General features: G+C 43.2%; 1 protein-coding gene across 1 annotated transcript in view; it reads right to left on the bottom strand.

Moving 5' to 3' along the window:
* The window catches only part of LOXHD1 (lipoxygenase homology PLAT domains 1), a 159,274-nt gene that overhangs the window by 9,627 nt on the left and 133,846 nt on the right, over positions 1-15,801 (bottom strand). Inside the window, exon 38 of the mRNA XM_069880363.1 lies at positions 9,399-9,584. Within this exon, the coding sequence (XP_069736464.1) occupies positions 9,399-9,584 (186 nt within the window). The remainder of the gene's footprint in view (positions 1-9,398; positions 9,585-15,801) is intronic.

Below are 15,801 nucleotides of genomic sequence, written 5' to 3' on the forward strand. Positions count from 1 at the left end.
TCTCTGCTCTGAAGAAAAGAATATGTCAATTCCCTCTCCCTAGAACTGGTTTTTCTTTTTTCCCTTTTTTCTTCTTGGTAGTTAGCAACTTAAATGAGATTAGGAGAACCTGGAGGCTGCAGAAGAATCCTGTATTGTGTTTCATTTCTCAAAAGAAATAGTTCACCCCAGGTGAATGTTGTATTGACTATGTCCAGAGCAGCACATTTTCCCACCCTGTCCATGTTCCCTGGCGCCAGGAGTGGTGTCACATCAAGGCTTTCACTGACACAGCATTAAACCCCATTTAAAAGCTGATATGGAAATGGAAGGATTGGTTCAGGGCTGAAGAAACTATTCTGCTTTACTAGTCAAGGTGTTGTTTTTCTCTTGTTTCAGATGGGGAAAAGATATATATATAATTTCTTTTTGCATTAATCTTGAAAAATATGCAAAGTCCAGTGAAGCAGATTCTAAACGTGAGACCTCCCTTCCACTGAGTGGATGCTGTGTGCTGGGAAGCATATGAGGAAAAGGAAAAGAAACTGTGTGTGCAGAACTGCTTTTCAGGTCATGAAATCCTGGTTTCAGGATATTATCATTTTTACACCTCCTGTTCCTATGCAGTTTTTTGCAGAGTATCCAGCCCAGAGATGTTACAGCACTCAAGAAACAACAGGAATGGAAACTACATCCTATGCAGTTATAATGCTCAGGGGCATCAAATCCTTAGCACAAGCTGGTTTATGGAAGGAGTGAGGAAGGGGAGCCAGAAAAGTGTTGTGGACGTAGAGAGTGGAAATACTTTCCTAGGTCCTGTCTACTGCACACACAACCTGGCCATGCAGGAGAATGTGGAGGATCTCTGCAGCAATGGCTCGTCAGCCTTTCCCCTCAGCACTGTTGGAGGGTGGATTCTAATTCATCGTGAAAGCCAGAGCTGCTCCATCACTCTTCTTTTAGTACTTGCAGAAGGTCCAGAGCCGATGGCACCTCGCCCAACAGTACCAGGAGAACAAGGGCTCAGGAACAAATCAGCGCCATGAATGCCCTGGAGAGCATCGTGAGCTTTTCTGCAGTGACCCTGCCACAAAGCAGGACCACTAAACATCTCCAATACGGCTTGAGGGCAGAAAGGAAGAAATAGTATTTCTCTGAACAGTCCCTGCTTGATTATGCAGGTCTCAGTCTTGAAAATAGTTTGTCCACCACTGTGCCTTTGTGGAAGATCTTCGCCGTAACAAGTGTTCAATGTTTGTAACAAAAGGTACTTCACTCCAGGTCTGCCTCGCTGCCGTCAAACCCCCCAGCAGCAAGATGCCCTAATAAAACCGGTGGCTGTGCCATGAAGGCTCCGTTACAGTCCGCAGATGGAAGTGACATTTTCAATAGCATGCAAAACATTTCAAATGTAATTAGAGGAGGAGAAGAGCTTTGGGGAAAACAAAATCACTTTGCTTACTTGACTCTGGCAGTTGTATAATTTAGTGTCATGTAGGAAAATGTATTCTTTTCCCCAAGTGTCTTTATCCAAAAGAGCAATTATTTGTCCGATTTATCCTCCTTTTGAAAAGGGTCCAAGCTGACAACTAGGTGATTCTGGACAAAGTCCCTCTGTGTACACCTGCAGAGTCTTTGCAGGACCATCTTGCCTTTTTTCCCAGGTGATTCTTGAAGTCTGTGCTTTCCTGATATCGGACAGACAGATTGGATTGTAAGCTCCTTGTCATGCGCTTCTGCAGTGATTAGCGCAATCGACTCTGACTTTAGCAGCAGCAGATGTAACACAGATAATGACATTACTGCTTGATTTAACTAAAACCCCAACTCACAGGTCTAGAAGTTCCTTTTGCCCCTCTTGGGAACAGCCAACACTTGTCCCACTCTATATTCAACCCTAAAACATTAAGTTGTTCTGATACGTGCAGAAATATAGGATAAAAGGAGCAAGAATGGATCAAAACTAGTGGTTCACCAGGCACCAAGCACTTGGTCCTTGACCTTACTTTAATGAACATTAACTAACCCTTGCAAATTGAGAGCTGGTGGAATAAAATCTGTGCTGTTCGAGCCACATCCAGGCTCGGCTATATAGACGTCCCTGGAAGCTAAACTGACTCCACTCTTTGCAGCCATATTAATTCACTTTGCTCTCTGTCTCTTGCCTACCTGAAGCAGATCCTCTTTGGTTTGGTTCTGAAAGCAGCTGGTGCCTAATCAAGAATAATAGTTGTAATTAGTGGTGCTTATGTTCCCATAGGAAGGAAAGAAAAACTTTGCTTGGGACATTGACTGCTCACAGGCCAGTGAAGAACTGTTGCTGCCCAGTCATTCACAACTATCAACCATTTCTGCTCAGCCCCTTAATTGCATTTTTTTTTAATTCTCACATTTTCTGAAACATAAAGTAATGACCATTGCAAAGACAGCTCATCAGTATTGTGTCCTCTGACATTATTTACTCCCTGCCTGGTTAGATGACCATCCATCCATAAGCCCCACCACTTGAGACATCACCCAGAAAGTGGTGGGAATTTTGATAGCAGTGTCAGATTGCTAGAAACACAGCATTAATCGTGAGATGTTAAAATCATAGCATCTAGCTTTGCATCGGTACATCTCAAAACACTTTAAGAAGGTGAATAATTTTTATTCCTAATTTACATAATTGAAAATGAGGTACAAGGATGTGATTTACGCAAGGTCATTCAGTAAGCCAGTGGCAGAATAAAAATAGATCCATTTTGTATATCTCTTCTTTGGGATCATGTTAGTTCACACCACGACATTTCTCATCAGAGCAGACAGGCAATGCAAACCCTCTTACAACCTTTGACAAAGCAAAAGCTTAACACTTGGTACAGTTTTAGAAAGCAGGTCCCCTGCCCCTCTACCTCAGTTGTCTGCGCAACTTGTTCAGTCCATGATTTGACTCAGGTCAAACCCACCCATAAATCACTCTCAGACAACCCTTCTCTCACTCCCTATATAACAGATAAACTGCTCCTTTGCAAAAATCTTAACAGCTCAGAATGAAGATGTAACACTTTCTCACATGATATTCTTGCGATTGAAGCGTATTTTGTGTTTTATGCAGGCATACTTGATACAAAAGCATTTAACAAAGGTGCAGGATAATTTCTTCCCAAGAGGAGCATGGAGGCTTGTGGAAAAGAGAGTCATAGAATCATAGAATCATAGAATCATAGAATAACCACGTTGGAAGAGACCCACCGGATCATCAAGTCCAACCATTCCTATCAAACACTAAACCATGTCCCTCAGCACCTCGTCCACCCATGCCTTAAACACCTCCAGGGAAGGTGACTCAATCACCTCCCTGGGCAGCCTGTTCCAGTTCCCAATGACCCTTCCTGTGAAGAATTTTTTCTTAATGCCAGGGGAGGTTTAGGCTAGACGTTAGGAAAAAATTCTTTACAGAAAGGGTCATTGGGCACTGGAACAGGCTGCCCAGGGAGGTGGTTGAGTCACCTTCCCTGGAGGTGTTTAAGGCACGGGTGGACGAGGTGCTGAGGGATATGGTTTAGTGTTTGGTAGGAACGGTTGGACTCGGTGATCCTGTGGGTCTCTTCCAACCTGGTTATTCTGTGATTCTGTGATTCTGTAATGTCCAGAAGAGAAGTGTTTACAGAATTCATAATCCTATTGTCCTATATGGTCTTTTGGGCTCTTTCCACTCTGTAGTGAGGGGTTCTGCAGTTACAGGAGATTGGGAGGAAATGAATGACTGTGCAAGTTCAACACCAAAATCTTTGCCTTCTCTCCAAGTCTGTTCTTTTATTTGCTTACGTTTTTTTCCCCCCAGTGTTATGTCAACTCAGAACTATAAGATCTTTGCAGTATCTTCTGCTTGCACTGTAATTCCTGTAGCACGTCTTTGAAATAGTAAAGATGAGTGAAAGGACAAAACCTACCATTGAAGAGAGAAGAAGGTACATGGCAGGTGAGGAGGACTCCACAAGTTGGTGCCTGGGTCTCCTGAGGGGCTGAAGCCAGGTTCGGGCAACCTGAATGACTAAGCAGCCACAACTTGGTTGCTGGCACACTAGACTGGTGTGCACTTTGCGTTCCCTCTAGTGCCTTGTGTCAGGTACTGAGGTACCTACAAAACATGGGATAATGGACTCTCCTTTCCTTGAACAGGTTTACGCATCTGTTTCTCTTCCTCTCATTTTCTTTATTGAAAGTAGAAATGATTCAACAAAGCTGTCCAATGGATCAACAAAGCTTGTGGGGCAACAGTAGAGCACTGTGAAGAAGGCTTAGGAAAGCCCATCTCAACCCTAATAGCTGAGCAAATCCTTACAAAGGGCTAAACCCTCAGATATTTAGGTTTCCTTTAATAATTTATGGCCTACAAGTGCCCAAAAGGCTTGGAATCATGTCTCTGCACTGCAGAAACATGTCTCTGGAAAAGCCACGTGCTGCGAGTTCAAAGTCTGGACAATTTAAGATCTTATCCAAGATAATGTTCCTCTCTCCTTTAGAGAAAGAAAAGGAAAAACAAGGATGTATTATTTCTTTTTTACTTCCATCCAGATCACAAAAGTGCAATAAGATACTTTCTTCATTGGAAGAGCCATACAAAAGGAGTCACTGGGGCAGTTCAGCTATTTAAAACTCTAGACAATATCATAGCAGTTGGTGGAATTGAGAGAAGAGCCCTGTTGAGGCAAAGAAGTTTTTGGGCTACATAACTTTGTTATGTACTTCTATCTTCCCTCCTATAATAGCACAGAGAAGTCTGGTTTATCCACAATTAGACTCTTCCTGGCTCCCCTTGGCTGATGGCAACTGAGATAATAAAGAATCTGAAATTAATGACTTTAGAAAGACTGCTTATCGTCTGGGTTCAAATCTACTCAAGCAGATGAGGGAGCTAAATCCAGATTTCCTGTATATCCTTTTACAAGGAGAAAAAGTGCGTGTTGAGGAGGGGAAGGAAAAAAAGCAGTTTTTCTAGGTAAATAATTCCATTACTGAGATACTGAGAAACTTTCGGCCATTCTTCCAGAATGGTGATTTATTCCTTAAACCACAGAAAAAATTGAGGCCTATATTTAGAAAGCTAGCATTTCTACAGACCTACAGATACTGATCTTGCATAAATGTAGAAGTAAATGAACTGAGATATGAGAAAATACATAGTGCCTATCTGAGATTGGGAGATAGGGAGTCTGGAAATGATTAAATTTGCTCAGGGAGTCTAAATATATTAGGTCGAACATCAGTATCTCAAAGTAAACAGTGACAAGATAAAAAGACATAGAGCAAAGCTTAAAACTAGATTTCATTACTGCAATTCATTGTTACCAGACTCTCACTGATGAGCTCTAAACACCTAAAAAAATTAGGAGCAAGTTCCTTGAAATTGAGTTGCAAAGTCTCTAAACTGCCTGTTTGCAAATGAGTGCTGACTTTCTCCCTAATCAGTTTTACTGAAGTTGGAGGAATTAGACGGGGGTTTCATTCCCCCTTTATATCCATTACATAGATGCCACTCATCAGGTTTTGTAGCGAAAACAGCATTTAAAAGCATTAAAGTGGGACTATAAAACTGACATGCTTTTCCAGAAAAGGCAAACACACTGTTAGTGGTTTAAAAACCTGACAGCCTTTGCCATTGCAATTATTGTCCCTTCAGCTCCGAATACCCTACTGCAGTCAAATTTCAGTGAAAGGATAAACAAAAGCGGGTGGTGAAGTAGGAGCAAAGCCATTGTAGCAAAGCTTTGCTGATGGGAACAGATGCTGGACTGGGCTCCATGGCAAACTAGCCCCCTTAGTCAAGCAATTTAAATGCATTTTATTTCAAAATGGGGGCAAGCTGGATGACGTTTTGCTGGGACTAGGTGATGTTTGAAAGAAAAAGAAGGCTTGTGATGGTCATTAGTTTTCTTAACTAGCCCATAGGTGTTGAAGGCACCTAATATGAGTCAAAGTGACTTGCCTAATATGAGTCTTCCCACAAGTAACAAGTGACAGGATGAGAGGAAACAGTCTCAAGTTGTGCCAGGAGAGCTTCAGATTAGATATGAGGAAAAATTTCTTCACTCAAAGGGCTCTCAGGCCCTGGCAGAGGCTGCCGAGGGAGATGGTTGAGTCACCATCCCCAGAGGGATTTAAAAGACAGTGGACAAGGTGCCTAGAGATATGGTTTAGTAGTGGACAGGTAGTGTTGGACTCAGTGAATGCAAAGATCTTTCCCAAGCAAACAATTTTACAATTCTATGAAAACAGGATGATGCTGTCATTGTGTCTGATCATTAAGAACATCAGAAGAATGTCAACCGTGTTCCAAGTATTCAGCATGTGAGGAGCAATGGGGTCGGCCAGTGTGAGGTTGAGTCTTCCACAGACTATTGGCAGGGAATCATTTAGTCCAAAAAATAAAAAGAACTACAGAAAGAATGATCAGCATCCGATGCCTTGAAGTAATAGTAAATGCAAGCACATTTTTATTTAATACCCAAAGTCCCCCAGGCATCTGACAAAAACCATACATAACCCTCAACCTCTGACACCACTATTCCTTTCCAAAAAATAGAGCCAGGAATTTCTCATCAGTGGCACAGCCAAATTATATAAATTATATAGAGAGAGCAGGCATAATATATGCAAAGGATAGCTATAGCCTGGGATCCCAGCAGTAATAAATACTTTACCCACCCAACAAACTGTCATGCTGCATTGTGTGAAGTTTTAGATAGGATATGCCTTCCACATGACTAATGCAAGAACAATGAAGACAACATATGTTATGATTTAAACTACAGTTGTCCTGCTTTCTGGGGGAAAAAACAAGTACATTTTTGCTGAACAAAACCTGAGCATGTTGTTTGTCCAAGGCTTAACTCTGCAGTCAGCTAGATCTGGTAAAAGCCCTATGAACTATTATTTATAAACGGAAAACAGTGATGTGAAGGAAATAAGGAAAGAGAATATGAGGTTGCAATGTGTATTTATATGCATAAATATGAAGTATTTTTTCAGGTTCTGGACACATGTTTTACTCTTTTAGCAGACTTGTGGTTGTTATCTGCGTACATGCTCTTAGCCCACAGCAAATTTAAAATAATTGAGCTTATTTACTTCTCAGCCTAAGGCTAAACTCTGTAACTTCTCTTTGCCACTAACCAAAATCATGCAGGTAGCAATTACCATAGCTCAGCTGCAATATGGTAACTCCTCAGACTGTATCAACGGCATTATCAGTGATGCGAAGATGGTGAACTATGACTGCTTCTGCAAGAAGGAAAAAGCAGCAAAACCACCTAGATTAATAAGATTCACCTGTAATGCAGCAGAGCACACTCATGGGACTCATTGCCATGGGATGCCAGGGGTGCTAAATGTTTCCTGGAGAGTCTGGACAAACGCTTGAAGGTGAAAATTCACTGAAAGTTACTTAACGGACAAAAACTGTATCAAGTTTAGGAGGCACCCTGAGCTATATAGAGTAAGATACAGTGGTTTAGGGAAAGATTACATGTGCTTCCTCAGTTCCTCCTCTTCCTCAAGCATCCAATGCTGCTGGTGTTGGAAATGGTTCTGGGCTTGACAGACCCTCACTCTGACCCAGTTCTCATCTTCCTGCACCCTAGCACGTTCATGTGCCTGAGCCCTAAGGATCAGCTCTGATCTGGTGGGTGCATTGCATTCTGTTAACACAAGCAACCACCAGGGAATCATTATTCCTCCTGAGCAAAATATTCTGCTTATAGAAACTTTAGAATGTAATATATTTGAAAATGAATCTGCAAGCCCATGTTGATTCCTTCTCAGAAGGATATCCAAACCACCTTTGTAACTGCAGAGATTCCTGAGATAAAACTGCAGTGGGTATTTTGATGGCCCATTCCATTTCAGCATCTAAGCTCTAGTTTCAAGGAATAAATGTTTTGACAGCTTCTCCCAAGTAGCAAGTGCTAGGACAAGAGGAAATGGCATCAAGTTGCACCAGGGAGTTGTAGACTTCATAGTAAGAAAAATGTCTTCACAGAAAGGGTTCTCAGGCCCTGGCAGAAGCTGCCCAGTGGTGGAGTCCCCATCCCTGGAGGGATTTAAAAGACATGTGGATGTGACACTTAACAACATGGTTTAATGGTGGAGTTGGCCACGTTGGTTTAACAGTTGGACTCAATGATGTTAAGAGTCTTTTCCAATCTAATTCTATGGTTCTAAAATCAAGTTTAGTGGTCTCCCTTACTGCATTAAGTGCCAGCTATATAATGTGACATTACAGAGCTTAAATAACTAAATTGTCCTGTATTATGGGAGTGATAAATATTAGCTTGCAGTAGCTGAGGATGAAACAATCATGAAACCAGGTTAGGGAAATGGTCGTATTTCCCATATTTCACAACAGACAGACTCTAAAATAAGATTTCTTTCTTTTTTCCCCCCTTTCTTTTTTTTTTTTTAATAACAATGAGGAGGAAGACTTCATGTGGGAGGGTCTGATCCAAAGGTAACATCTTTTATTAATGTCTTTCGAGATGCATCCTTTCCCATCTGCTACAACTTGGAGATATCAAGAGGATAATGGCCAGAACAAGCCCACACTGACATACAACCCCAGCCCAGACATAAACCGGTTGCTTCAGTACAATCAAGTAATGACTGGGTAGTCCTGCTGCAAGTCCTCCCAGGAATTGGATAAATACTGCTGCCCAAACCACCTTCTTAATACTGATCCAAGTAGGCTGCTAGGTGCGATCAAACTTCCCTTTCAGGCTGAAGCAAGGGCCTGCCATTAGCAGGCAAATAATTGTTAACGCAAGATCATCTCTTTTAGATGAAGATGTGATGGGATGAGATGTCACTACATGCATTTGTTACAAGATGCTTGTTGGCACCTGAATAACAACACAAATGATTACAACAGTGGTACTGAGTGCTTCTCTGCCATTTGTGAAAGCAATTCAGCTGTCTGGCAGCTGGGAAATGTCAGAATCTCTCTCAGCAGGGCACTGTACACTCGCCGTATGATGCAGTGATTTTAATAAAGACAGATACAGATCTTTATTTCTGTCTTCTAAAGCTCACTGTGTTTTGTTATGCTGCATTACCTCATGTGTTGGTGTCAGACTCATAGAAAAAATTGCTAGGGAAGTGCCATATTGGCATGTGAAAAAGTCATTGCATTAATAGAATTGGTGTATTGGGATTAAAAAAAGGCTGGATGGCTTTGCTTTGGAGGAGCTATCAATATTTTTTCTGCAGTAGTGGCTGTAAGCTCTAACTGAAGCTGGGGATCCATTACAGCAGACACTACACCACCGTGTGAGATGTTCTCCTGTGTGAAGGGGTTATGTCTAGATAGAGCAGGAGGCTGCCTTCCCTCAGGTAAAAACATTGTCTCAAACTCTCCCAGCCCACCAAGTCGTTTTCCTGACCTTTGTTGTCATGCCAGATCCTCACTTTGCAGAGGTCTCCCAGGCTCAGCATGTCCGAGAAGTTGAATTCATCCATCTGGTTCCTTTCAAACTTGTTCGACTTGTTGGACTCCTTTAGAGCCAGGGTCCCGCTGTCGCCGTTCTCCCCAAAGAGGATCAAGGAAACGTTGGCATCTGTGCCTGCTCCTGGAAAGAGAGAGTAAGTCTGAAAGGAGGATGTTCCATGGTAGCTAACAAGCCAGCCCTTCCAGTCTGTGCCCCAAACACAGCTGGAACACTCTGCCTTTGCAAAGCAATGCTGTGAGAAGACAGGAGTTTGTGCCTCAGATGGAGCACTGTGAATTATGTAGCTTTGCAGAGAATGCCAATCTTGTGACTCCCAGTTTTCCAAGGTGGCTTAGGAAGCAAAGTGACTCACACAGCAACATCCAGCAATCTATGGAAGAGAATTAAAGAACATATTTTAGCTGGTTTAGCTACAGCTAAAGTATTAGCACACATTCTCCTGGGCTTCCCACCAGACCACAGTCCCTTTTCCACACTGTGAGCTCCTTCTGCAGTCCCACAAGCTCCTCCAAGCTGTCCTGTGGCATACAGGACTCTTCAGCTGGAGTCTGTCTCGTCCTGCTCTCCCTGTGTTATATGGCACAGGGATTTGAAAGCAAAGTGCACATCATCTTGAGACCCACAATCCCCTCCCATAAGTCTTCTTTCTCTACACTTGTTTCTTAAAATATTGTTTGTGTTGCATTTAATGGAAAAACAATCCCAATTTCTCAAACATCAGTTTGCCCCACCAACTCCTATCTCTTCTTATATATATGCTAGGAAAAGACTAATTCCAAAGATGATCTTTGTCTCCTGAATTTCATATGCCCATGACTGCCTGTATTTTGCTGCAGAGAACAGCCATGTTGTCAATGTTCGTGACTTTTGGGGAGTTCAAGGCTGTACCATCACCTGCAGTGATCTTACAAATACTGCCGTGGAAAGTGTTACAACAGTTCTACCTGGCATTATTTATAATTTGACCAAAGTTACTGCTTTTAGTGTTTGACAATAAAAAGGCAGACTCATAGAAACAAATTTGATTCCATGTGAGTAGACATTCATTGTTGTGTCAGAACCAAAGCCCTTAAATTCTGGAAAACTAAAATGAGATCATCAAACCCAAATTTGTCTTACAAAGAAACTCAGCATCTGCTGCTCTTGGTTAGATAGCTGAGCTTTGAAAACTCTGTCTGCCAAGCCATGTCTTACACAAGAGGGCTGTTAATTCACTTTGGGCCACACGGACAGTACTTCCCACAGCTCCATTCACAACAAAATGCAAGGACAAAGCTGGGGGGACTGAAAACTTTTTGAGAAATCTACCACTTCTTTGGGATAATTATTTGAATACAGAAAATAGGAAGAAATCGCAACTACTCTTATAGAGGGGATAAAAAGAATGCTAGAAGAAAAAAATAAAGAGGAGAAAATGAATCATAAAGAGCAAAACCAAAGCAACATTTGATGTCGACGTGAAAAATTGCTTATGTTAAATTGAGGCTAATTTTGAGCAGTTCCCTAGGAAGGACTTAAGAAGAAGGAGAAAGCTTCAGGGATTCAGGCAGTTCATCTGTCAATACCTTTTATGACCCTAAAGCTTGCTGAGGTGAGGAACAAAGCAAACCAAAGTCCATTTCCTTACAAGGAGCAGGCTCCCAATTAATATAAGGTCTCAAAAAGCCCAGAACCAACTGTTTCTTAGCAAAACCTTCCCTGCAGGAAGAAGCTTATGAAGGTCTCACGCCGTGACATTTCCCTCACAAGCAATTAGCAGGAGATGGGAAAGAAAAGAACACAAATTGCTGAATCAATGTACATTTCACCTTTTTGGGTCCCTGATTTTGTTGTTGTTGTTGTTAATTCCAGGAAACTGTCAGGCACATTTAGGAACTGTAACACATTTGACAAATGAAGAGATGAAGTTCCTGTGGTTGCACAAGCCTTAACTGGCAACGAGTGCAATATCTTATGGGTCGATACTTGGGTCTGCAGCACTGAACTTCATCACCAACACCCTGAACAACGACAGAGTGCATTCTCAGCAGATTTCCAGATAACGTTAAATCTGAGGGAGTGACTGACATGCTGGATGGAAGAATTCCAACCCAGACGGACCTTGAGAAACTTGAGGACTGGGCACCAAGAAACTTGAGGATTCCCACAAAGCTCAGGAAGGAGAAACACCAAGTTTTGCCAGATTTATACATGCTGGAGAGTTCAAGAAGACCAAGATGTTATAACAGTAACATTCACAGTCTGATTAAATCTGAGCTAACAGTGAGTTCTCTGTGTTCAATGCAAACCACATATTTGGCTGCATCAAGAGGACCATGGCCAGCAGCTTAAGAGATGCTCTTATCTCCTTTGCCGATACTTAGGAGGAGCCTGTATTCAGAACACAGTGCCAATTTGGGCCCTTGGGTCATGGTGAGACACTCAAGAGGGCTCAACACACAGTTGCCAACATGTACAGCACACAATTGTGAGGAGATGCCAAGGAAGAGGAGCTGGGGCAGGTGAACAAGCGCTCCTTGACCTCATGGAGGGACAGTGGTAACAATAACAGGGTCATGTGCTCTGGAGATATCGGACCATGCCCCAGGGAACCACAAACTGCTGGGGAGGTTCAGTCTGGGCATCAGGAAAATGGCACAGGTCTGGATCAGATGCCAGGGGAGATGGTAGCATCACCATGAGGTGCCCAAGACTCAGCTGGGAATCATCATAGAATCATAGAATCACCAGATTGGAAGAGACCCACCGGATCACCGAGTCCAACCGTTCCTACCAAACACTAAACCATATCCCTCAGCACCTCGTCCACCCGTGCCTTAAACACCTCCAGGGAAGGTGACTCAACCCCCTCCCTGGGCAGCCTCTGCCAGTGCCCAATGACCCTTTCTGTAAAGAATTTTTTCCTAACGTCTAGCCTAAACCTCCCCTGGCGGAGCTTGAGGCCATTCCCTCTTGTCCTGTCCCCTGTCACTTGGGAGAAGAGGCCAGCACCCTCCTCTCTACAACGTCCTTTCAGGTAGTTGTAGAGAGCAATGAGGTCTCCCCTCAGCCTCCTCTTCTCCAGGCTAAACAACCCCAGCTCTCTCAGCCGTTCCTCATAAGGCCTGTTCTCCAGCCCTTTCACCAGCTTTGTTGCTCTTCTCTGGACTCTCTCCAGAGCCTCAACATCCTTCTTGTGGTGAGGGGCCCAGAACTGAACACAGGATTCGAGGAGCGGTCTCACCAGTGCCGAGTACAGAGGGAGGATAACCTCCCTGGACCTGCTGGTCACACCGTTTCTGATCCAAGCCAAGATGCCATTGGCCTTCTTGGCCACCTGGGCACACTGCTGGCTTATATTCAGTCGGCTGTCAACCAACACCCCCAGGTCCCTCTCCTCCAGGCAGCTTTCTAGACAGACTTCTCCCAGTCTGTAGCACTGCATAGGGTTGTTGTGCCCCAAGTGCAGGACCCGGCATTTGGCCTTGTTAAACCTCATGCCGTTGGACTCTGCCCAGCGGTCCAGCCTGTTCAGATCCCTTTGCAGAGCCTCCCTACCCTCCAGCAGATCGACACTTCCACCCAGCTTAGTGTCGTCCACAAACTTGCTCAGGGTGCACTCGATGCCTTCATCCAGATCATTGATGAAGACATTGAACAGGGCTGGACCCAGCACTGAGCCCTGGGGAACCCCACTTGTCACTGGCCTCCAGCTGGATTTCACACCATTTACCACCACTCTCTGGGCCCGGCCATCCAACCAGTTTTCCACCCAGGAGAGTGTGCGCCTGTCCAGCCCAGAGGCTGACAGTTTCTCAAGCAGAACGCTGTGAGAAACTGTGTCTAAACCATGTCCCTGAGCACCTCATCCACCCGTGACATAAACACATCCAGGGAAGGTGAATCAACCACCTCCCTGGGCAGCCTCTGCCAGTGCCCAATGACCTTTTCTGTGAGAAAGTTTTTCCTAATGTCCAGCCTAAACCTCCCCTGGTGCAGCTTGAGGCCATTCCCTCTTGTCCTGTCCCCTGTCACTTGGGAGAAGAGGCCAGCACCCTCCTCTCCACAACATCCTTTCAGGTAGTTGTAGAGAGCAATGAGGTCTCCCCTCAGCCTCCTCTTCTCCAGGCTAAACACCCCCAGCTCTCTCAGCCGTTCCTCATAAGGCCTGTTCTCCAGCCCCTTCACCAGCTTTGTTGCTCTTCTCTGGACTCGCTCCAGAGCCCCAACATCCTTCTTGTGGTGAGGGGCCCTATGATTCTTACTGCATGGCTACATCATATTTAAACAAACCGTAGGCTTGAGTCACAGCCTTCTGGGCCAAAGAATGTCCTTTTTTTGACCAAACAGCCCTGGATAAGGCACTAAGAATTGACACTTACTGACCTAATAATGTGATTTGTAGGCTGTAGCTGAGCTGACAACATACTAATTAATCTTATAACAAGACAGATAACTTCCAGCTTCATTAATGTTTGGAAAAGGAAAAAGCAGCATTTATTCTTTCTCCATCTTTATTGCATTACATGTATACAATTCCTTCATGTAGAATAGAAAAAGTCTGTGTAAATAAAAATTAAAATTAACAGATGAGGGCATTTTTGTTTCACAGAAAGAGCCATCATGTGGTCTGGCTCACTTGAAGTTGTGTCTGTTGGCCATACGCTAAAGAAAATGACATCGTGATTTACTTCTCTTGTAAGATCAAAAGTAAACTGATTTTTTTTTTTTCTTTTACTAAAGTTTATCCATCTGACTCAGGATGTGTCTGCTCTAACAACCTCATGTCCCCATGCTTGTGTATGGTCTGAGAGCTGCCATCTCAGGTGCTTCTGATGACCTCTGGATTAGACCTTTGCAAGAAGAGAGTATTTCCCTGATGCAGCCCCTGTGTGTTACATGAGCATCCAAGCCAAATGACTTCTGGAATGCCAAACTGTAACTCAAAAGGTTTCTTTGAGGAAAAAGTAAAACAAGACTTTTGTTCAATATGTGTGCATGGTGGGAAGGAAATGACTACTGTATTATAGTTTGCTGCAGGACATTTTTTGTGGGATTAATTTACTGTAACTTTAGCCAACTAGCCTAACTTAACTGGACTGGCTCTGTTTGAATCTGATGAAGACAGAGTGATAGAGACCCTCCAGAGGATGATCCAGACCACTGATTAAGACTCCTCCCCCAGATGAATTGACCAGAGACAGACTAGATTAGAAGGAATTAAGGCCACAAGTATAATTTTTCTGAGAGCAATAAATAGATGAGATGAATCCTACCCTACATATACTTTTCCTTTTTTTCAATGCCTCTAGTGCTCTGGAAATTTGAAAGATATTGCAGAGAAAAACCTTATACCTAGAAATAAACATACCTGATCCTATTCACTTTGGAGCGTTGTAATCCGTAGATAATGTCAGTGTGGCAGATGATATAACATGTTTAAACCAACCTTCAAGGATAAAATGTCTTTTTTTCCTGAATTTGTCCAACCAGGGATAATTGTGGGATACATAATAATCGAAGAAGGGAGATGGCTCATGACTTGTACCTCTTTAGATAAGCTGGACAGAGTTCAGCATCATGTTTATGGGCTCTGTGATCTAACCATAAACAGACTCTCTGAAACCTCTCTCTAATCTGCTCTTTCCTACTGATTGTTGCTGTTCATAATGAAATAAGATGTTCATCATTAATACCCACCGTCCTTCATTCAATGGAAAGGACAGATCTGTCTGCTGTTGCTGTCACCTTCTATTCTCCTTTCATTTCATTTCCACTGCCTTTGTGAGCTAGGGCTGGATTTCACAAAAAGGTCACAGGAAGATCTACCATTATACTAGATGATTTGCCAGATACATAAACAAATCTTCCTCTCTTTCCTTTGTTTTTCGTGTTTCATTACATGTTTTTCAGACAAGTAGCAGGAAGAGAAGATAGATGAAAAATGGTGAGGTAGCACAAAGACAGGCTGCCAGGGGAATTTTGATATTCTCATATCAAACCTCACAAGCTGCATAAATTACCACTGGAAAATCCAGGGGAAAAAAAAAAAAAGGAAAAGAAAAAAGAAAGAGATGTGGAGATCAGGAGGTAATTATGTGCACTGGTGTGGCAGAATCCCCTTCGAGGGTCAACCTTTCAAACAAGGTGTCTGCCAGATCATATCTGACTTGCCCCATTTTGGCATGAGGCAGCATGTCTGCGGTTGCAGCTTTCATTTCAGCAGCCTGACAGAAGTCCTCATGAAAAGAGGCAGTGATCCCAGGAAATGACATAGAAATCTTATTTCTTGGCTTTTGAAGCTCTGCAGCTTTCTTTATACTCTGTTCCACCTCTTCTATCTGGTGTGCATTTCGGG

Source organism: Phaenicophaeus curvirostris, chromosome Z, assembly GCF_032191515.1.
Source record: "Phaenicophaeus curvirostris isolate KB17595 chromosome Z, BPBGC_Pcur_1.0, whole genome shotgun sequence".
Classification (NCBI taxonomy): Eukaryota; Metazoa; Chordata; class Aves; order Cuculiformes; family Cuculidae; genus Phaenicophaeus; species Phaenicophaeus curvirostris.